Source organism: Rousettus aegyptiacus, unplaced genomic scaffold (assembly GCF_014176215.1).
Source record: "Rousettus aegyptiacus isolate mRouAeg1 unplaced genomic scaffold, mRouAeg1.p scaffold_m13_p_10, whole genome shotgun sequence".
NCBI classification, from domain to species: domain Eukaryota; kingdom Metazoa; phylum Chordata; class Mammalia; order Chiroptera; family Pteropodidae; genus Rousettus; species Rousettus aegyptiacus.
In genome coordinates this window covers 24,613,876-24,636,869 of record NW_023416285.1, presented here as the reverse complement: position 1 = coordinate 24,636,869, position 22,994 = coordinate 24,613,876, and the positions used below count along the sequence as shown (strand labels likewise).

General features: G+C 39.3%; 1 protein-coding gene across 2 annotated transcripts in view; it reads left to right on the top strand.

Annotated features, from left to right (window-relative positions):
• EGF (epidermal growth factor) overlaps positions 1–15,550 on the top strand; it is an 81,997-nt gene extending 66,447 nt beyond the window's left edge. The window contains exons 19-24 of one of the 2 annotated variants that reach the window (XM_036227621.1): positions 24–146; positions 1,996–2,140; positions 6,225–6,392; positions 9,687–9,804; positions 12,575–12,687; positions 14,621–15,550. In XM_036227621.1, coding sequence (XP_036083514.1) covers positions 24–146; positions 1,996–2,140; positions 6,225–6,392; positions 9,687–9,804; positions 12,575–12,687; positions 14,621–14,864 — 911 coding nt within the window. In that variant the 3' untranslated portion in view covers positions 14,865–15,550. Of the gene's footprint in view, positions 1–23; positions 147–1,995; positions 2,141–6,224; positions 6,393–9,686; positions 9,805–12,574; positions 12,688–14,614 lie in introns of both variants that reach the window. The other variant, XM_016140827.2, reaches the window with a different exon arrangement.
• Positions 15,551–22,994: the final 7,444 nt, after the last annotated feature.

Sequence of the window (22,994 nt, the reverse complement as noted above, 5' to 3'; positions counted from 1 at the left end):
TTTTTTTTTTTTTTTTCTGGCAGATATTGATGAGTGCCAACTGGGCATGCACACCTGTGGGGAAAATGCCACCTGTACAAACGCAGAGGGAAACTACACCTGCCTGTGTGCCGGCATCCCGTCTGAACCTGGACGGATTTGCCCTGGTAGGTTGGTGGGTTATCTAGATTCAAAGGGAGGGACTTGATTCCAGAAAATTCTGTACTTCAGTGTATTTGCATTAGAGATTCTAGAAATCATTTGGTTCAATCAGCCTGGAGAGTTTGCTTTCTCAATTAGGCCGATGCTGGGTTTGAGAATGTAAAATGTCCAAGTTTTCTTAATTTAACAGCATCTGGAATAAATCCTATTTTATTACTCATAATTCAATAAAGGTGGAAACACAGGTGGTTCTCTTTAACTATGCAGCTAATGTCCTGATTTGTCATGCCGATTTCTCAGGCTGCTGGAACAAGTCAGTGGGGCTAGACAGGTTGAGGAGGGTATCTGGACTTTTAGCATTTTGAATCATTTAAAAATATTACTTTAAAAAGTCAGTAGTTCTTGATCTGAATTAGAACTCCGGATATGTTTTCATTCTTTTTAAATGTTCATGGTGGTTGGCTCCTGACTCCTGAATCTCTTCCCGTACCGCAGTGTCTTCTCAGCATCGGCACCCCAGAAGGGGACCGGAAGTCAGAATTGGGGCTCTTTCCTGTTACTACCAGCTATTTATCCGCCTCTGCAAGCAGAAAACATACTAATAAATGAAAGTTCTGTGCTCGCTTGGGTCTCTTTTTTTTTAACACATGATTTTATCCCATAATTTGCTCTTCTTAAAGATGTTGGAAGACCATTACTACGGATTAGTCAGCTGCCCACCTTAACGTTTTCCTTTTAAAGAGCAGTGAAAAATTCGATGAAAGGGCCTTTGCCACTTTGGCATATGGCAACGCTTCCTCTCTGTCGATGTGACTAGTTTTGTCTTTGAGGGTTTCCCTTAAAGTTAAACAGACTTTAGAAGAAATTGTTGTGTGGGAGAAAATTTTGAGACTCCCAGGATAGTGGGAGTAATAGACTGTGTACTGGTGGGTGGTTTATAAGCCGTAAAGAGATAGTGTTGTCCAGTGAGACCCTCTTAAAGCTAGCGTCCTTTCACACAGTTAGTATGTGTTTGTGCATGACAGATGTGCTTTTATAATGAGATCAGTGACTTGGCATTCATTCGGTGTCTTAGGATTGACCAGTTTTCTTATTTGCCTCCATGTCAAATCATGCAGAACTAAAAGAAAGAATGGCTTGCTTCATAACACGAAGTCTGGTTAGAAAGTGTTGCTTTGATAGTCCTACTGTCACTAAAAGACACTATGTCACAAATCGTTCACAGAAACTACTTCCTGATATTGATACAGATTTCCCCAGCTATCCAAAAACAGAGAGTTCCGATGAAAACTTTCACAAGCCATAGTGGTGGTGTAAAGGAGCCATCACTACCATTAATTTCTATGGAGAAAATTTTTGAGCATTCCAAGACCCCCAAAATAACTTACCAAATACATTTAATTACTTCCAGTTTTATATAAGTTTAACATCCTTATAAGCTCTCTTAGGCTTTTCTGATACCTTAAGACACATCTTGCTAATAGATGCACAAAATAACCGGAGATGAAGGACGATGCTCCCAGACAGAGTTCGAAGCTATGGCAACTTGATTCTGAGATGCTCAGTGTGGTTCCTGGGGATGGAGCTCGGTGGGGCCACTCTCGCCACTCAGGTGCCTCTGCCCCTGTAACTGCCCATGAAAAACTATTGCTGAACCCTATTTTCACTTCTTGCCTTTTTTCCATAACAGCAAAAATCCTCTCAGGATTTCTTTTGGTTAGCAAAAATGGGCACTAATGTAGGTCTTGTGTGAAGCAAAGTGGCATAAACCAAGCTTTTGAAAAGTGGAGATACCTGTACCTGAAAGACCCCGATGGCTTCAGAAAGTAAAAGTAACGTCTTTGATTCTTCTAGACTCCACTCCACCCTCTCATCTCAGGGAAGATGGTCACTATTCTGTGAGGAATAGTTACTCCGAATGTCCCCCGTCCCACGCTGGGTACTGCCTCCACGACGGTGTGTGCATGTACATTGAAGCCGTGGACAACTACGCATGCAAGTAAGTCCAGCTGTTTTTGTGACAGCGCAGAGATGTGATATTGCAGCCCGTAACTCTCGACTAATTTGTAAAATTTATATTAAGGAAAATTTTCCTTAGGGAAAAATAAATAAACATTCATATACAAATTGTGTGTGTGTTGTCACTCCCACCACACCACCCGAAGCTGCCAGGGGCAAATATAAATCTAAAGAATTGGTGATTTTTCCCTTTTACTTAATTAACTTGATGTTACTACTGGTACAGTCTGGGGATTAAAGTTTTTATTCTGGTTGAAAAACTTAGGTTCGTGAGAGAAATCCTTAAAACTTTCATTTAGTTTCTGCCAAATACACGGAGAGCACCCACTGTATGTTTCCGAACTTACAAAAGTGTTGTATATTTTCACACTAGACTTCTCGCCTTCAGTACAAAACAAATATGTACATATGTAAAATACATATGTATTTCAGGATATTTTTATGTTATAAATATTTTCTTAATTTCCTAATAGCTGACATTTATACGTTTGTCGTTGAGTGACAACTGCTGAACGCAGTCACCGCTGCTTTTTGCTCCTTTTCGTGTCCCTGTGATGATTTTGCAGTGGCCCATGTCAGCCTGAGAAGTAGGTTCAAGGAAGCCCTGGGACCACGAGGCCCTCCTGCTGTCCTCATTCAGAAAACCTTCCCCGTGGAGCCTTTCATAGAACGACATTCACAAAAATCTAGTTCTGCATCAAATTTCACTTTTTGTTGCTTTCATATTTTGAAGGTAATATGAAGGAATTGATAGAAACCACAAAGCAAATAGGCCTCCTATGGCTAGACTCCTGACTCACGGATAATTTTCTGTGTGTCTGAGAAAGGATTGATAAATTATTCTGGTCCTCACAAATAGATGCTGTAAGCTTAAAGGCTTTTATTATTTTATCAATGGTAATCAGCAGTTACGTAGTTTAAATTATTAGAAGAATTAAGTTATATTCTGTGCCAAAGTGTATGGCCTTGCATTAAAAATTATGTAAGCCTGACAAAAATAATGAAAAATGTCCACGAATATTAGCAAAAATGACTCAGTTCAGAAAGAAATCTGTTTTCATATTCATATTTGCATGCTATACTTTTTTAATCTAAGATAAATCTAGTACTAGTTTTCCTTGATTTTGATAACAAGAATCAAATTGTTTTACTTGTTCATAGTTTCTTATTACCCCAAATAATGAAATTATAAAAACAATTATCCTAGTTTATTAGATCACCATTTGTTTTTCTCTCTGATACTTTAACTTTGGATTATAAAAGACTTTATGATAATATGAAGAGTCCTGCAGGGTTACATATGATAATTAGTACATTATTTTCATTTAGACCCGATAGTGTCAATTTATTAGATTTATGAACTCTTTAGCACACTACTTTTCTTTCTGTCATTAAATCCTGAGGAAAATATCATATTCCCCAGATAATGTTTTGAACTTGAGTTGCTACAAAATGACAAACTGCAGATAACACTCAAATTTAAGGACCTTTAATCAAAAGCAATTTTGAAAATATCACCAGAGTTCCCATTTGTCTGGATCATAACTTTCTTTTTGATTTCTACATTTAATAAAAATGTGCTTTAATCAAACATTCAACCCTCCATCCTCCTGCCCGATGACCTCATCTTGTATTTTTTTAAATTCCATAATAACGGATCTCTAGGGAGCTTACCAGTCCAACTTTTATTAGAAACACTTCATAAGCATTATTCTACATAGAAAGTTCCTGAGGCTGCAAGGAGTTTATAAAGAGGGCTCTTCCTTCCTTGCTTGGGGGCAGTGGACACTCCCCTCAGAGATAAGGACACCTTGTCACCCCCCCCCCACCTCCCCCACACACCCGTCCCACCCATCCCTGCTGCCTGGGGATGCAGGGATGTAAAGATGCTGAGAGTCTTCCTCACAGGTTCCCTGGAAGTCTTCCTCAGGAGACTCTAAACCTGAGCTCAGAAGAGGTCCTCACTCATTCTGGTTTGGCTTCGAACCAACCCACACCCTTCTGGGCAGGTCTTCTCCAGACCCAGAGCCTCTAGCTGTGAAGTGTTTCATGAAAAAGAGTGCTGTGAAGTGTTTAATGAAAAAAGGTTGTGTGGTCAAATCATTTTGAAAATGCCGTACGCTCTAGCTTTTGATTCTCGATTTATGATATACCACAACATGTGAAAAAGGCTTGTTGACCTTTAGTTTGTCCAGAATTTCTTGAAATTATTTGACCATAAAAACTGCAACTTATTTGACCAGGGACTCTTTTGTTTGATTTAACAGAAGGACTCATAACTGAAAGAACTAGTGGTGTGTGACCCACCCATGGAAACTTGTGAAATGCTGGCTCACAGAGGCTCTGATATTGCAGCCTGCCTTGGCCTCCATGACCCTTGTCACGTGATTGGTATATTTCTTGAGACCCCCAAATCTGAAAGGCTCTGAGGTGTGGTCCATTAATATCCGAACAGTTTAAAAGTATCTGCTTGGCATTGATAGTGAATGTCTATAACCGACGTTGGCTAGAATTAAAATGGCATCCAAGAAAGCCTGCAATCAGCCCATAGTCCTTTATGCTTCCTACACTGCCATCTCTTGCGTGGTCAGTTCTAGAAGAATAGCTTTTCAGAAGGTGTGTGTTGCTTAAAATCCTTTTTGGAAGAAGCCCAGTGTAGTAGGAAGACCCCTCGAGCTTTGAAATCAGAGAACCATTTGACTGGAACCTGCCATTTATTAGCTATGTAACCTGGTACGAATTACCTAACCCCTTTGAGCCTTACTTTCCTCATCTGTAAAATGGGAATATGCCATCAAAAATGAAATGAGTAAAAGTGCCCAGAACAGTGTCAGATGGATAAGGTGCTTAGAAAATGCTAGATCCTTTTCTTTTGATCTCTGAAAGTGACTCACCAAAGCTTCTATTACCAACTCAAGGTAGAACTAGGGAGGAGTCTGGGACGTCATCTACTGCTTTACCTGGGCTGTCTCTCCCTACCATGGGAACTGCATTCATTCCTTAAGGTCCTTTTGGAATAAGGTGGGGTTATGAATAGATATAGTCGATTCAGAGCCAAGGGAGAGAAATTCCTAACAAGTGAGCATCACCAAATATTTACTAGGATATTTTTAAAGTTTATGCTCTTGTGGAGAACAGATGGCAGTTATTCTTTCTACCCAAGATCCTGATAGTTTCTGGAAGCATGCATTCCCAGTAGATGGCAGCATTGTTTCATTTACTTTCATCTGAAGGTTTACAGCATTAGTTGCTGGTAATTCTAGAAACAATTTCACTAATGAAACAGCAGGATGTTTGCCAGTGAATGCCTGTTTTCCCCTCTCTTTAGTTTTTTCCCCTTGAAGAAAGTAGGCAAACGCTGAGAGCTCTTCTCTTGGGCCTATGGTGATTTAAAAAAAGAAAGAAAGAGAGAGAGAGAGAGAGAAGAAAGAAAGGAAGGAAGAAGGAAGGAAGGAAGGAAGGAAGGAAGGAAGGAAGGAAGGAAGGAAGGAAGGAAGGAAGGAAGGAAAGAAGGAAGGAAAGAAAGAGAGAGAGAGAGAAAGAAAGAAAAGAGAAAGAAAAAGAAAAAGAAAATGTTTCCTCTGTAGAGTAGGCTGTGTTTCCTTGTTCACCTTATTTATAACTTCTTCTCAAGTGAAGGACACTGCTGTCAAATTCTTTCTGCCTTTGAATTGAGATTTCATTGCAATCCAGCCAAACATTTGTTCAAAAACTCTCTTGGCTCTTAGGGCAGAGTTGCTTTGTGTTGGTCTTAAAGGTAGCTTCTCAGGATTTTAGCCTAAGAGTAATTGATCTTTAATCAATGTTCTGCAATGCTTCATAGAGGCAGTATGCAAATAATCCCCCATCAATCCCAGGGCAAACAGACAAAAGGGGAAGTCCATGCAGCATTAACTTGTAAAGCGGAGCGCTTTCAGTTGACCCCTGATGGATTTTCCATATGCTTCCAAAAAGCTGAGTCTGGAAATGCGGCGCTTGAGAGGCGGCTGGATACTGAGTCTGAAAAATAAAAGCGTTTTTTTGGCCAGGGCTTACAGCTGACCTCTGTTTGTGTGTTGTCACAGCTGTATTGTTGGCTACGTCGGGGAGCGATGTCAGCACCGAGACTTGAAATGGTGGGAACTGCGCCACGCTGGCCACGGGCGGCAGCGGAGCCTGGCGGTGGGGGCCGTCTGCGTCCTGGTGCTCGTCCTGCTGCTGCTCCTGGGGCTGTGGGGCGCGCACTGCTACAGGTGATGCTTTCTTTCAGCCTCTTTCTGACCCCGCCCACGGGGACCCAGCCTCCTTGAGAGGAACTTCTACACCCTTTCTACATTTAAAAAAAAAAAAAAAGGGAATAATGGTAAAATAAAATAGCGGATGGGGCAGGATTCCTGTTGTCTGAAACATCCGTGGTTTTACTGTTTCTCGTTCTATTCCAAGGCAGTTCATGGGACTGCTATTCAATGAGCTTTTTAATTTGTTTTCCCTTTTTTTCTAGTACCGTCACCTGCTTCCCCCGCCCCCCCCACCTCCACACCTGCATTACTATAATTCTTTCGTGGCTGCATTCCATTGAGTTGATTTCCACAAAGTATTAACTTTTGTTCAAGAAAATCAAAAGCGAACATTTTTAACTTCCCCAAGTTGGAAGGAAGTTTCTGGTCCTTGGATTTTGTGTTTTCAGTAATTTCAAGTTAAGAGTTAAAAACCGTGGAACAACATTTATACATTTAATTTTAAAAATTGATGGTATATTAGAGTGAGGAAATAGGCATCACACTGTTGCTGGGTTTTCCTTTTCTCGAAAAGGAGGACAGCACGATTCACTATCTTCAATATCGAAAAACACTTTATGTGCTTTTAGTTTGTGCCATACGAAATCAGTGAGTTGTAACGCTTTGGGGTTGAAGAGAATTTTATTGAATTATCTAATTTGCTCTCCTTATTTACGGCCAAAGAACCTAAGACTCACTTAACTAATAGATTCCAATTCTTTGGAATTTACGAAATACCTATCACCATCTGCCGCTAAAACTCCAGTCACACTGATTGGTACTACACAACCGCTCAGATGGCAACTGTCCTGTATTATGAAGAATTCGACATATCATCCCATATATGCATGTCTGATATCCTGGTATATGCTAGTGTGGCGGTTAAGAGCATGGGCTCTGTAATCAGACTGCACAGGTTCAAATCCCAGTTCATGTTTAAATAACATCAATTTCCTTTGCTATAAAATGGGGACAAGAATAGTACTTAAGAATTATTGTGAGATTAACTGAGTTAATCTAAGTAAAGAATTTAGTGTAGGTCTGGCATATAGGACTTGTTAAATGTTGTCTGTTATTATGATTTTACATGAACTGTAGTCTTTACCTAAAGAGTCACATATTTGATACCCTTTTCTATCTTGAAACACAAGATTCTCAGGGAAAACTTGAAATTTTATTTCAGTGGTCCATCAGTAACCATTGTACTTTGTAGCCTGATAGTTAATCAATATCTTGGATATCTGTAGAAAGAATATTGAATAATCGATGCTTTATCCCATTGGACAGACTGCCGAAAGAGAAGTAGACATTTGGTAAATAGTGTAGAAAAAAATGTAAGCAAAAAACTTAAGTTTTTAAATGGGCCATAATTATCAAGTATTTTTTCTTATTCTATGGGCTATGACATAGTAAGTATGTTTTACATTCTGTTAATGTTCTTCAGAGCTCTGGACTGAAAGCCAGTGGCAGATTGCTGGCTTCTTGACTTAGAATTCAAAGATCAGCTCAGCTGAAGATGACTATAGACTTCGTACACGAAGAAGGATGTCTTTAACTTCTGACCCCCATGTACCTAAAATCAAAATTTATAAGGACTACTTCAAAGAGAAAACTTATCAGAACCCTTTTTTTTATCTTTTTGCTGAAATGCATCTAGAGTTGTGAAGGTTTTTCTGAGCAAATCTATGGTTATTTACTGAGCAGATCTGGTCAGTGGACCTGCTCACCCCACTACAAATTTTCAGCTGTGCGCTTTGACTGCATTTGTACTCTAGCTGTATTGATTCTGATAAGATCAAATTAAAACTACCAGTCTAAATATTGCTATGTCACTGAAGTATGCCAAAAAATAGAGCTCTAGCATTGAGTTTTTAAGTAAGCCATGTTAAATGACTTTCTTTAAAGAGTTAGAATCAGTTTTTCCTTCCTTTGTATCTGTCCTTGCCTGTCATGTCCAGATTGAGTGTTTGGCACTATTTGTGTTGTGTATCTGTCAAAAGATGGTAGAACTAAATAATTTTTAAAGCACTGTAATATTATCACTTTATAAATCTAGATTTCTTGGAAGGACCCACTTGTAAGAAAATCAACAGAAGTATTCTGTCACAAACTGTAACTTTGGAACTGGTTATGTTAGCTACCTGCTTCAATTTTTTCCTTATCGCCTTTGATTAAAAATAACAAACCACACCATTTCCTGGTATTATCTATTATGTTGAATTCACAACTCTAGGGATGGGGCTTTTGTAGCAGCTCTTACCTTCTCGTTGTCGTCCTTGGATGTCTAGGTGGTCCTGCTGGATACACAGTGGCCCTCCCAGAAGGAACGAGGCTTCTGTGGGCCAGATACAGCAGTGCTGTTTAGAATCTTGAGGCTGACTAGTTGTTTTCACTGCCACGTTTCTCTTGTTGGCTTGTCTGTATGGTTGCTTAATACATTATGTACGTGTCTCTCACTCTCTAGAGGCCATGGCTTTGAGCACAGGATCCCACCTCAAGGCTAAATCTCCCTCCTTTAACCCCTCGCCTCTAGAGTATGACACCATGTGTTATATAGACTTAGTATTTAATGTTTGTCAAAGCAATAAGTATTTATAAAACTGGATTTGGAGGCAGGGGACCTAGTCTGTTTCCTGACTTAGCACCTCGGTTTTCCACTCCTCGTGTTCTTGCTTGTAATGTGTGTGAGCAGGAGATAGTGGTGGGCCAGTCTCAGGAGCCTAGGCATTGCGTCATTATGGCCTAGCTCCTGAGCTGCCCTTGCTAGCTGTGTGCCTTGGGTGAGTCACTGCTATCTTCTAGCCCCATTGGCCTCACTTGTAAAAACGAGCTAATATAGCGTATATATCACAATTATTGTGATATTATTTCTATAGGCCCCACCCCCACCCACCTTTCCACCAAACTGTAAGTCCATTAGGTAGAGATTCTGTTGCTGTTTTTCCATTGCTATATCCCCAGTGCTGGGATATAGTTCGCACTCAGCAGACATGTCCATGAATAAATGAACGCATGGCTCCCTGCCCCCTCACCTGTGCCCCACCCCACTCACAGAACCTTGGAAAAAATGAGACATCATCTGGAAAGTTCTGCAGAAAATATGCCTTTAAGAGCCCAAAGTTATACTCCTAATTTTCTTTATATTTCTTCTCTCCCGTGCATTTTAAGTACCTAAATTTCAATAGCAAACATAGTTGTCCTTGACCGCCAATGAGTGGGCTACTGTTTTGTTTTGTTTCAAGGTTGTCTCACATTTTGGTTTTACTGCAGGACTCAGAAGCTGCTATCAAAAAATCAGAAGAGCCCTTACGAAGAGTCATGCAGAGATCCGAGCATCAGCAGGCCTGCAGACGGAGAGGCCAGGGTGTCCTCCTGTCCCCAGCCTTGGGTAATGCAACCAAAATACATGAAGCAAGAAACTAGCTTTCTGTTAATCCTCATTCATTTCTTCTTGTTCTTCACAGAATCCAGAGAGACTGGGGTGTGTTACAGATTCCGGCTAGTGTTAATATGATCTGACACCACAATAACTGGAGCAGTCCTGAGGGGTCGGGGTGGTAATGTTGGGGGAATGCTGCCTTAAATGAAAGTAACCAGACGGGCTAAAACAGCGCCATAATTACATGCCACACGAAATTTATGGAATCTTGTTTTTTCTATCATGTAGCTTCTTCTATAACTTATATTTTGATGTGTACATGAGTCTTTCCCAGTTTTTTAGGTAATCCCTTTCAGATGAATGTCTTAAACGCCCAAGATTCGTATTTCTTTTCTCACGAACATTTTGAGTCCCTAACCTTTGGCAACAAAATAGCTGCCAGATTTAGCAAATAAAAATACAGGACACCTAGTTGAATTCACACTAATACTGAAAGTTAAATACAGGACATCTAGTTAAATTCATACTAATTTAAATTCAAATATAGCCAGGTGTCCTATATTTTATCTGGCAACCTTCTATATTCAAGTTCAAAATGCTTCAAAGATCTCCCCTTCAGTAATTGATCTTAGATCACTAGAGGGCACACTTGTGAAAGGCTAAGCTCTTTTGAAACTGAATTTTTTGTTTCTAGAAACCTGTCAAGATATATAATTGGTTTACTGTGTGCGGTTGGTGCTATTTGTGGGATCTATCGTGGGAGAGGCTGGAGCATATGGCAGGTCCAGCGGGACTGAAACCCGTGGGCACACAAGGAAAGGTCATTAGGGAGAGTTTATGAACGGGCAAAGGGGACCTCATTTCGTCCATTCCCCAGCCTCCACCTCACGTGCGTTTCCAGAGAGTAGATTTCCCGTAGCTATGCTTTTGACTAATAAGTAATCTTCAGTCCCTGACTGTTATAGGTCTTCAGCATATACTTACTTTTTGGTTAAACTCGAGTATGGAAATACAATAAGAAATGTGAATTCTGGTCTTACCCTCCCACCAATTGGCTGTTTAATTTTCAGCAAGTCACTTAACCCCTGCTTCCTCCCCTTTAGTTAAGCTCTAAGATTCCTTCTGTCTCTAGAGTTTCAATAAGTGTGTGATTCTGGGTGAACTTAGCTAGAGAATGTCTTCAGTTCTTTGACACCTCCTGACTTTGTGGACTTCTAAATTACCCAGATTGTGCTTGTCAGTCTATATGGTATTTCATTCAGGTTTTGGGTAGCACGTTTAATTCATCTTACTTAAATCATGGGAGAGAAGGAGACACACAATCTGTGTGTATCTAATATTTTAAAAAATCAAAAACACTTGCTGCCGTCATGAGCAGCTTGTTGGCTCAGAGCTGTGGTCGGAAGACCGGGGCCGCTAAGCTCAGTCCCGCTCACCACCGTAACTGTTGCCGGCACCAGCTGCTTCTGCAGATATCAGCGAGAGAGGGAGAGGGCTGAGCACCCGAACTAGGAGAGGAAGCAGCAGAAACAAATCTGGCTCAATCAGCTGCCATCGACATCTCAGCCTAGGGGCTTATGTTCTTCTGGCAGAGAGACATGTGGTTGGAAAATTTGCAGTGCGCAGGGCTGGGTTTTGACTTGAACCAGAAATAATAGGCATGTGCCCTTAAACAGTGGGTCATGTATTAATTCTGCAAAACGTTGCTGCAGGGAAATCATTAACAAGGAGGAGGGTGATTCGTGCTATGAACAGTCTGAAAATGAAAACACGTGTCCAGAGGACCCATCCTTCCATGACTAACATTCCTCTTTCTAATCGACTCAACGCATCATTCTTTTCTACACTTTTCTCAAGGAGAAATACGTGCAAGTGATTTTTCCCTTCCCCTTTCCTCTTTGTATTTCTGAGTTATGGGCTCCATCTAATGAGTGGCCCATTTCTGAACCAGTGGAGCATCATCAGCCAAAACTTTAGACAGTCCCTTGTGTGGGTCACTGATCAGCAAGGGGAGACTTTGCCAAGCGGCATCCTTTATCTCAGGGCATGGAGTCACTTCTTTCCTTTCCTTTTATCATTGACCTGTTTTAATATTTGCTTAATTTGGCATGAATGTGAGCCAGTGAACTCTGTCAGCCTGCATTGCAAGTGCCCAATGAATTGTGGATGAGACAAAAATAGCCATTTTGTTGACCAAAGAGAAATGTTGTTTTCTGCACTTGCCTTTAAGAATTCTGGCTCCCAAGCTGTTTAATCATGAAAAAGCATTTGGTGGATCTCTGCAACTAGTAGTTGCACTATTCGTTATTATCCCCCATGAATGACCCCAAATCACTCAGAACTTGGCAGCATTTTTAATGCATTTTATTAACTGAACACACACACACACATTTGAAAAGTTGGAGTACATACAGATATGAGATATTATTTTTCTGGCCTATTGGCAATGCTTAAACACTTATGGATTCTTGGATTGCTTAAAGTAAAACAGTAGCCCCAGGGATCCATGACCCGAAGGTGGGAATTCCAGAATTAGGATCGATTCTTCAGTAAAGGTATTGATAGGGCCTGGTTACTTTAACAGAGGGTAACATAAGATTCCTAACTGAAAACTGAATTTTTCATTGGCCAGAAGGATAAATGAGACAGGGCCCCTCTGTCAGCTTTCACCTTCCATAGGATGAGCACAAGGAAGCCGGAGACTTTGATTCCATGTACGATGAGATAATTTATGAATTATAGCAATGTCCTTGCTCTCTCTCCCTTATATTCTCTGCAGTTTGTGGTTATAAAGGAACACGAGAACCTCAGGAATGGGGATCCACCCGTGGCTCCCCGGGATGGCCAGGCCGCAGTTGCTGACCAGTTTTTCTCTCTGGAACCTGGTAAATAGTTATGTTTATTAGATCCTGAACGTTTTCCTGATTGTGAGACGTCTCATCTAAGCACAGAAACAATAGTTTAATTGTATAAGCTATGCAAGCGGCTAGGTGGTATTGGAATGCCATTGAATTTTAAGAGAAAAATATTTGGACTAGTTTCCTGTCTTATGTGAGGTTACCATGTTTACTCAAAACTCTGGTTATAAAGCAGTCTGCTAGATCACTTCGGGCAAGCACATGATGAGTGACTCCTTACTTTGAATTAGGTTGAGCTTTGAGGTCATTGTTGGGGTTTTGATTTATATTGGTAGATGTAGGTATAGTTCCAGTGAAATTGTCAGTGTCTCCAAGAAACTGTGTTCCATGTTCTACTAAGAAAGATTCCTGTGAATTTAAGTTGATCTGAGGGTTCTCCTAGAGATAGGAGACAATTCAGGTTTTATCAGGGGCTAGACCTCAGCTAGATGCCTGGCTATCTATGAAGTCCAGACAAGCCACTGGGAGAGGAACCGTGAAATTGACCCAAGTGCTCAGGCTGTTCTGGAAGTCAGTCTGCCTCAGGTAGAAATGGAGTTAGGTATGCTATGATGGAATACTTTTGACAGCATTTGTATTATGGAAAACCTCTTGGGCTTCTGTCCCAGATATCATAGTTCTGTTTTATAACTAGGGTAATGAGGTCAAACATGATTTGTATCATAAGCCTTGAGAAAAGTTTAGAGAAACTTTGAGCCAACAAAAACAGTTCCTTTGCTACTGAGAGAGGTTTCGGCTGCAGATATATTTGCCCTTCACAGATATGCTTATTACCATACTTTCCTCAGACCTCCTTGTAGAAAAAACATAGGCTTCTTCTTTTGAAAAACTCACTCTAAATTCACCTCTCATACATATGTTGCCATGTAACTCAAATTCAGTAGAACTTTATTTCCTAATTTGAGGAAAGCCGTGGTTATCAAGGTATACTTAAGAATTGAATGATAAAATTACAATAAATATTATAGTGTCATATACACTGTTACCAGTGCCATTGCCCGATAATGAAAACATTCAGCGTTTTAAAAAGTTGCTTGGGTTTTGTTGTTATTAGTCACATTATTAGAAATTAATGGAATATCTTGTAGTTACATGTTACTTTTTCTTGAAGAGCTAAAAACATAATTCTTTGTTATAAAGGTAATCCACTTAAGAGGCACATATAATATAATTTTACAAGTTAATCAATAGCATAATGATTTGTCCAGGGTATAGTTAAACTCAGAAAAGCGCTGAGGACCCAGCCGAGAACTCAGGAATAGATTAGAATATGTCTCTCTGTGCTCACTGCACCGCAGTCTGACCATTCTCTGTGGGCCACTCGTATAACTGTCTCCCAGTATGAGTGATCACATTCCCGATCGTGTCCAGCTGTCTCATAAATGCCTGTGGTGAAAGTGCACATAGAAATTGGACGTGGGGAGATAGAGATTAAAGATCAGGACTGGCTCCTAGCCAATTCCTTCTTTGCTTCTGGAAAACCCATTAAAACACAGGCTGTACTAGTGGTGGACCCGTAGAACCATATTCTTTGACCTCAGCCAACATCAAGTGGTGTGGGTTAAGTGCTGAGCACCGCACAGGGGATGGAGCTCCACACTAGGGGATAGGAATGCAAGTGCGTTTAAAGCCTGAGTTCTGTTCTCCAGCCATTCACAGTCCGGATGGGAGGAGAGGAAATACACCCAGAAAGCTAAAGACCAATGTCGGATAGCAGAGTCCTTCGAATCATCTTAACCAACCAAGACTGGTTTAATTTTTAAAAACTTGGGTCCAGAAAGATTTAAGAATAGGTTCTCATATTTCAAGCCTGTTCTCTAACCACTACTATTAGGTTTCCCTCTTGCTGGACATTGTGAATGATATGAATACTGAAATTTCTTTTTTTTTCTTTTGTATAGGGTCAGTGCAACTGACGCCATGAAAAAGGAACCCCAGAGGTGTCTGGGCACAGAGCAGGGCTGCTGCGTTCCACCCTCCAGTGATAATGGGTCTGGTCCCCAGGGAATGGAGTGCAGCTTTCCTCTGCCCTCCTGTGGGGTGCAGCCCGTTGTTGTGGGGGTTGAGAAGCCCCATTCTCTCCTGTCAGCTAACCCCTTATGGCAACAAAGGGCCCCGGATTCACCATATCAAATGGAGCTGACTCAGTGAAAACTGGAATTAAAAAGGAAGTTGAAGAAGAACAAACTGAAGGTGTGGACAATAATGCTTTGCTTCAAAAGCAGAGAGAAAATACAAATGTTGGCTTCATGATCTCTACAACTAATCACCTGATCAGCATCCTGGAAACAAATATGTTTTGTGCTTTTACTTCTTCCTTCCATCCTTCCCACTGTTTCAAGTTAGAGTACCTGGGAAAACCACTAGTTAACTCATTAGAAATCAAATGGGGACAGTTGTGTTTTATAAACTGTGTTGTCTTCAATACAGATAGATTTTTTACTCCCCTGCAGCCCTAGAAGGAATCTGGTGTTAAAGCAGGCAGTTACACTGGTTTGGTCAGTTATAAGGTAATTTCTTTTATCTAAACAACATTTAGCTCAATCTCATGAAATGGTGAGAATATTAAAATTACTGTATTGTAAATCAATAAGTTATTGATTTAACTTATCAATAGTGTGGTCTACGCTGGTAATTTTGCAGAATGAATTATGATAAATTAATGAAAAACGTGCTAACTTAGAACCTGAGTTCTTCAGAATTATATGGCTTATTTTTTCTATTTTAAAATCTTTGAATGAAAACAATTTTAAAACATTACCCAAGAGATTTCAGTGCTTCTCAGTCCTTACTGCCCTTTTCCCCACAGTTTTTCCTAATGAAAATGGTAAATTCCACCTTTATGTGTTTGCATGGAATTTTTACTTATTTTCAAATATGAGACTGTAAGCAAATTGCCAGATTTATTTTCATTATGAGCAGCAATTAATTAATAGCAATCTTCAAATTATTTAAATAAAATCACCATAAAACATAAAACACTTTTTGTATACCTGGTTAAGTAGTAAATTATAGTCTATGGGGATATAGTGTTGAACCAAAGTGATTCACCAAGCTTGCTATTGTTACTCCTTAAAAAAAATAATCGAAATCTCTAACTTTATAAATTTTCACAAAGTGTTCTAAATAAATGTCATTTTTGCAGTGCAGACATTGGTACTAGACTTTAAACAACTTAGCTCAGGAACTAGGCACGGTTGAGGGCTTTGGATTATTCAGTTCCTGCATTAACTAGTCCCTTTGTTCATCTTCTCATTCATTTCTCTTCAAATCCTCAGACTTTGGTTAAACCAGGAGTCAGCATAAAAAGAAATTGAAGTATATCTCTTTGAGTGGATATTCCTTAGAAGGTTTGGTAAAGATTTGGTGGTGGGGAGGATAACTTATGTTAGTTAAATATTGTATGTATGACCCTTTTCCCAGTTAGTTTAGATTTTTCTGTATTCAGTTTTGCTTTAATTGACAGCGGATATTCTGGAAGATCAGAAGACCCGTCTTTTATTTCTAATGAGTGAACTGACCTCAGAAAACAAGTCATAGTTTTCCCAATTATGGGAAAATTATATTCTGAAGTGGTGTGAATATTTTCTTCATTCGAAAGTGAGCATTTTGGAAGCTTCAAGGGTTTAGAATGTATTTTTGTATTTTAGTGCCTCATTCTTTCAGTGACAACCAAAGAGATGACATGAGGCCACGACAGCTCATAACACAGCATTATCTTTGAACCAGAAAATCCCCATTTACTTCGAGCTTGTAAATGAATCTGCTGTCTCGTACACTGGACCATGTCAAGTCCTTGACCAGGCAATACACCAGCAAAGAAAAAACTGCTTTGCATTCTTTAGTCAAGAAGTAATCCTGAAGAGGTAGCTTCCTTTCTTGTGGCTCCAGGTCTCTACCAGAAATGCCTTTCTTTAAAAATTTATTTTTAGAAAAAGCATTTTCATTTAATATATTTGATTTGCATTTTTTTCAGACTGAATATTCTTATTTCCTAACTCTTGTGATCTCATTGTGCACAATGCGTGATTGTGATTCTATTTGACTAAATGTCACCTACTACATATAAGATGAGCATTTTGCCCTCTTTTCTAGCACCTAATGGAGGCTTAGTGCAAACTGCATTCTTTTGAAATCATATGGTTCTAGTTCCACCTATTAGCCTTGATTTCAAACTTATATCCTTTGTGTTAAAAGCACTAAATAATAAATTCTTAAACAAACAAACAAACCAAACAAAGAGACTGGGAGAAAGGGAAAATAGTCAGTTTTAAGTACCTGTGACAGACAAGATTGTATTGTTTTGTTTTATATTTTTTTCCTCCTTTTTTGAAGTTTTTTAAATGAGAAGTACTTCTCTGCATTGTTTTATCTTGAGCTCTTTTAGGATAAAGAGGCATGCCTAAAGCAGAGCACTTTCTCTTTGGGAGTCGGAGCTGGACAGGGGTCCTGTAGCTGGAAGCCAGGCATTAGCAACAATATAGCTCAGTTGGAAAACCTGCAAATGATCAACATAAGGTTAGATTTCCATTGCATATATGTAACAGAGACATAAAGAAGCATATAAATTCTTAAACAGGAAAATTTCCTAGTTGGTGGTCACCCCTGGCACCCCGCCTTCCCCATCCTTCCTGTACAGTAAATATTTTTGACCCTTCTGACATGGTTCAATTTCTGTTTCTGCTGGATCAGAAGAAAAGTGAAGATGTGTTCCGTTCAACAATTAAGCTTTTAGAGGGCATTCTAAATTAAGAGCCGTAAATCCCTGATTAATGCTTAAATTATTTGGGTTCTAATTTTTCATTTATGCCATTTGTCAAAATAAAGCATAGTTAAACTGTTATTCAGAATATTGAGGGAGTCATTTTGGACAGTGAGTCAAGTGGTTGTACCTTGGTTTCTTTAGTTCTAAAATGAGCCATCTTTTGTGTGAAATAACTAAAAGTCACAGCAAGCACCAATACAAAGTAAGGTGTTTTTTCCACCACTGAGGTATTGAGATACTCAACACATTACCATTTTAAACATCAATATTTTTTAAATCAAATTAGGATCCTTCGATTTATTTTCTTAATGACATAACAGTTCAGTACACAACCACCATGATAGCATGCTATGATATTGTCCTGATCAGAGCTCCCTCACTGCATATTAAAAGTCCTTAGACCTTGAGTCCAAATACTTTAACCTATTATTTTTATTACCTTTCTTGTGGAAGTTTAAACTGTCAGTTCTCATGCCTCTGTCAATTACCTTCCACAGAAGTTCCTCATCACCTTCCTTGTTGCATCTGTTTTGTAAACTTGGTGTCTAGATAACCAAGCAAGTTAACATCGTAAATACAAGGAGAGTAAATGTATTTTGAAGGAGAGCTTAACATTTTCTGAGTAAACTATGTAAGGGTAAGCCCTTAAACTTTTGTCATGTTGCATCTTTTAATTTTTTTTCTTACAGCTCTCAGTTGCATTCTGGAGGGATTCCTGCATAGGGTAGTTATTAAGAAGATGGTCTCTGAAGTTAACAGAACTGGATTTGAATACCATGGTGTCAAAATTTTGTTCCTTTGTTCAATCTCCTTAATCTCTCTAAACTCCAGTTTCTCATCTGTAAAATGGAGAGAGCAACACAACTATTGTCACAGGATAGTTGTGATTTTTTAAACAAAATAACGCATACAGAGTGCTTCACGTAATGTTTCTCATAAAATCAAATGGTATTATTGTTATTATTTTGCCTTTTCTTGAGATCAATGTTTTAATATCAGCTTGCACTATGAAGAATTTGTTTATTCTGCTTTTAATTCAGCCAAGTGGCACATGAATATGGGCAAAGAGCAGAGCCCAAATCCACTGGACTAGAATTTTAAGAATCCCACTATGCGTAAATATCAAGAGAGATTAAACATTCAATTTCTTTTTTTTTTTCTATTAAAATGACAATCTTAGATATATATGTTTGGGACATGTTATTTATTCATCTTTTATGCATTGGATAGTGAAAATGAAAGAGAACATTAATGACTTTTAGTATGAGATAACATTGTGCAGTTTATCCATACTTATACAAAGCTGGGAAAAGTATTTTTTGTTTTTATCTATATATTTTTTTTGTAAGCAAAGGTGCTTATAAGCAGTAGAGGTCCTTGAGAAACCATCGTAAGGCTTCTACTGAAAAGCTTAGTTCACTTTCATAATTCAAACAGTAATTAAATATCCCATGTGTTACCAGAATAACCTCTCTGTCCATATATTCTAGTGAGATAGTTCTCTAACATTTGTTGGTAGCTAGTAAGCCAAAGAGAAATACACTGTACCAATTCTAGCCTGAATTATATATTCTAAAGAAACTCTTACACCTTTATATCTGAGGGCACAGAAAAGAGTTCATAATAGCAAAAACCTAGAGACCACAGAAATATCCATCAACTGTAACATGAATAAGAAATTATTGTATAGTATTATTGTGGAATACCATATAACAGTTAAAATTAGTGAATTACAGATATGCACGTGAAAATGGATTGATCTGAAAACAGTATTTAATCTGGATTAATCTATAAAACAAAAAAGAAAATGTTACATACTAAATAATTTAATTATATAAAGTTTATAAGTAGGTAAAACTAAGCAATGCAATGCATTAATTATAGTTTCAGGCTTCTATAATTCTGAAGGGCACTTGTCTTTGACACTAAGAGAATGTATCATCAGTGATGGGTATCCAGGGCCTCTGAGATACTTGGTAATGCTCTGTCCCTAAGTCTCAGTGGCAGGCACATAGGTATTATTATTACTTCTTTGTAAGCTGCCCACATGTCATACAAAAGAGTAAAAAAAAAAAAAAAAAAAAAAAAGGTGTATTTCATAGTTAAAAAAAAAAAAAAGCAAAAGAACACAAAAGAAATTGTCCTTAAATTCTACTGAGCGTCATGGATTCCAAAGCAGGATTATTCACATTCCTTGCATTGGTCTGGGCAGCATTTGCTGAACTCTGGATCCCTGAAGCCATGGGGTGTGCATCCTGGATTAACGTGTTTCTGAGCTGGGAATTTTCCTCCATAACTGGAAGAGCCTGAAGAGAGGCAGAAAAAGCTGTTCAACTACACATCTTGAACATCTTTGGCAAAAAGGGGAATAAAAAAAAAAGAGGAATGAGGTAATGGAGCTTATGGGGAAAGAAAAGCTGTATACAACCTAGGAAGCGATATATAGAAAAATTTTAAATTGGCCTTTGGAATCTCAGAAGAAATGATCTGGTCTGGGGATGGTGTAATCGTGATGAGAAGGGGCATTCAAATTCTGGTGCCTGGGTTTGTTTTGATCCTCTCTACTAACAAATCTGACCTTTAGCAATCTGTTGTCCCCTTCGCTTTCCATTTTAAGTGCCGCTTTTCAAATCCTTGTGCAACCTTCTGTGTTTGCTAAATTATTCAGCAGATTCGCACAGCAACACATAGGTTTGTCCTGAGCGGAAATTATAACGAAATGGTGTGTACTTCCTGCATTCATGAGCTAATGGATGGGGATAACTTTTTAAGCAATTTAAATAGAAAGGAAATCGAGATCACAAATGAAAGAAAGCGGAAGCTCCACGGTGCTCCGCCTCCAACATTTTATTAGAACTGTTGGAACCAGCTTTGTTCCTTTCTCATTCCAAATTCACAGATTTCTTTCAACTTTGTCTCGGACTCCAAACGACTTTTTATTCCCTCACAATTGTTACCATCTTCTTATTCTAAAACTGTCATAAAACTCAGCAGAGTTCTCAGACAATAAGGCCAGTGGAAAAATCCAGACTTCAGTGATAACTCAGAGCCCTAAAGCAGTCACTCTATCTGCATGTGATCAGACGAGAGATAACAGCTTTTATAATCATAGCCCTGCAACTGGATAATCTTGCAGATACACATATCCTAAAGGTTGTCCACTTCTATGCTCAAAGTGGAATTTCTCTTCCAAGTCTCTGAAGAAGGCCCTTTGCTTTTGGCTTTTGCTTAACACTGTGGTCACAGGAAGCTTGGTACTTCTTCACAAGACAGCTGTTTTGCGATTGGAATTGTAAGAAAATTCTTTCTTATAGTGAGTGGACAGTCATCCACTGGGCTGGCTCTGACATTAGAGGACCAATTCATCATTTAATCCTTAAAATATTAGAAAACAACATCTGTTTGTTTCAATACATGTCCCCTGAGAATTTTCTCTCCCACCAGCCAAATATCCCTGCTTTTGTTGCCCACTCCTCTATCGATTACATTTTAGGCACAGTCTCTGACTACGTGGGTGCCTCTCTCTGAATGTCTCAGTCTGGGGTGTCAGGGAGGGTCCTTTTTAAAGTGAGATGTCCATCCTGAGCACCATGCTCCACATGTGGCCCAGATCCTGTGGAGTACTGATTTATTTTCCCTTTTACAGGAAACTCTCCCAATTTTGTTAGTTTCAATAGAAATTATGGCACCCAGGAAGCTCTTTAAAAAAAAAAAATCTGAAAAACAGGCATCAGCAGCTAACTCCCACTGAAGTTACCTGCCTTACATAGGCATTAACTCTGTACCCCCTGGTCACAGGGCATCCATCTAAGATGTGAAATGCAACCTCTCTGGGACCTAGGAGTGAGCAGGAACTAAAGGAGTTGGCATCATACACTTAGTTCCTGGCCCCAGGGCCTCTTGTCTTTGTTTCTTTCTGCAGGTTTGTTCTGCTTTCTCTTCTCTTGAAAACATAGCCTTTTCAGATTTTTATGTGTCCTTGTAACTGGCTTGACTGCCCTCCAGTGGACCTTGAAACCGACCCAGCCCAAATTTTACCTATCTTTCATTTCAAGCGCTCCTTTTCCCATCATCTAGCTCCGTGTTTCCCAAACTATAATGCTCACAAAATCACCTGGAGAGCTTGTTAAAATGCACATGAAAGCTCAGTAGGTCTAGGGTAGGAGATGTACATGTTTAATAATTTCCCAGCTGACGTAGATGCTGCTGGTCCACAGATCCCACTTGGAGCAGCAAACGAAGCAGGAGGCAGTTGATCCGGTTTCCCAGTTCCAAATTTCTGAGAGAAGGAATCTGATTACCTTGGTCCAATTTTTTGATTTGCTGAACCCGGGTCACACTGCTGTAATTAGCCATTGGCAGGAGAATAGATGGACATAATACAAATGTGGCCACATCGGTTGGCTCTTTTGGCAGGAGCTATGGGTGGACTGGGTAGACTAGAACTCCCAGAAAAGAAAAAAATTATGAATTATCCTCTCAAAATAGGTTTTCGTATTTCAGATTTCATTCTTCTGTCATGTCAATGAAGAAGGGAAGGGAAGGCAAGACTTGCTTTCAGTCAGCCATCCTAAAGAAAGAGCCCTTTATATAGCATTTTTTGTCTTGTGCCAGCCCTGAACTCAGTGCGAATTTGCAATTATAATGGTCCAATGTCCTTTTTCAATAGTTTCTTTAGGTGGGCCTGTGTGGCCCTTCCAGGGGTCTGTGACTGTAATTTCCAAACTGTGTGAATGATGTCTAGAGGGAAACACTGCAGTTTGGCATTAAAATTTACACCCTATGCCCTTCCCCATCCCCAACCCTGCACCCACATACTATGCAAGGTGCTGAATCCCCACTACAATAGTTCTGCCCTATTCACAGCTTTACTTTCCTTGGTTTCAGTTACTTGCAGTCAACCACGGTCCAAAAATATGAAATGGAAAATTCCGTACTTAAACAATTTATATGTTTTTAAATTGCTCGGTATTCTGAATAATGAGATGAAATCTTTCGCTGTCCCGCAGTTCACCTGGAATGTGAGTCATCCTTTTGTCCGGCTTCTCCACCCTGTAGACACCTCCACCCGTTAGTCACATAGTGGCCATCTCAGTTATCAGATTGACTGTCGTGGTATCACAGTGCTTGTGCTCAAGTCACACATTTTATTTAATAATGGCTCCAAAGGGCAAGAGTAGTGATGCGGGCAATTCAGATATGCCACAGAGAAGACGTGAAGTGTTTCTTTTTAAGTGAAAAGGCGAATATAGTACAATAACGTATTTTGAGAAAGAGACATTCACATAACTTTATTAGAGTATATTGTTGTAATCGTTCTATTTTACTAGTATCATTCATTTCTTACTGTGCCTAATTTATTAATTAAACTTTATCGTACATATGTATGTATAGGAAAAACAGTATATATAGGATTCAGTATTATCTGAGGTTTCAGGCATCCACTGGGGGCCTTGAACGTATTCCCCATGGATATGGGGACTATTGCATGTTAAGGAAACTTAGAAGGATGTCAG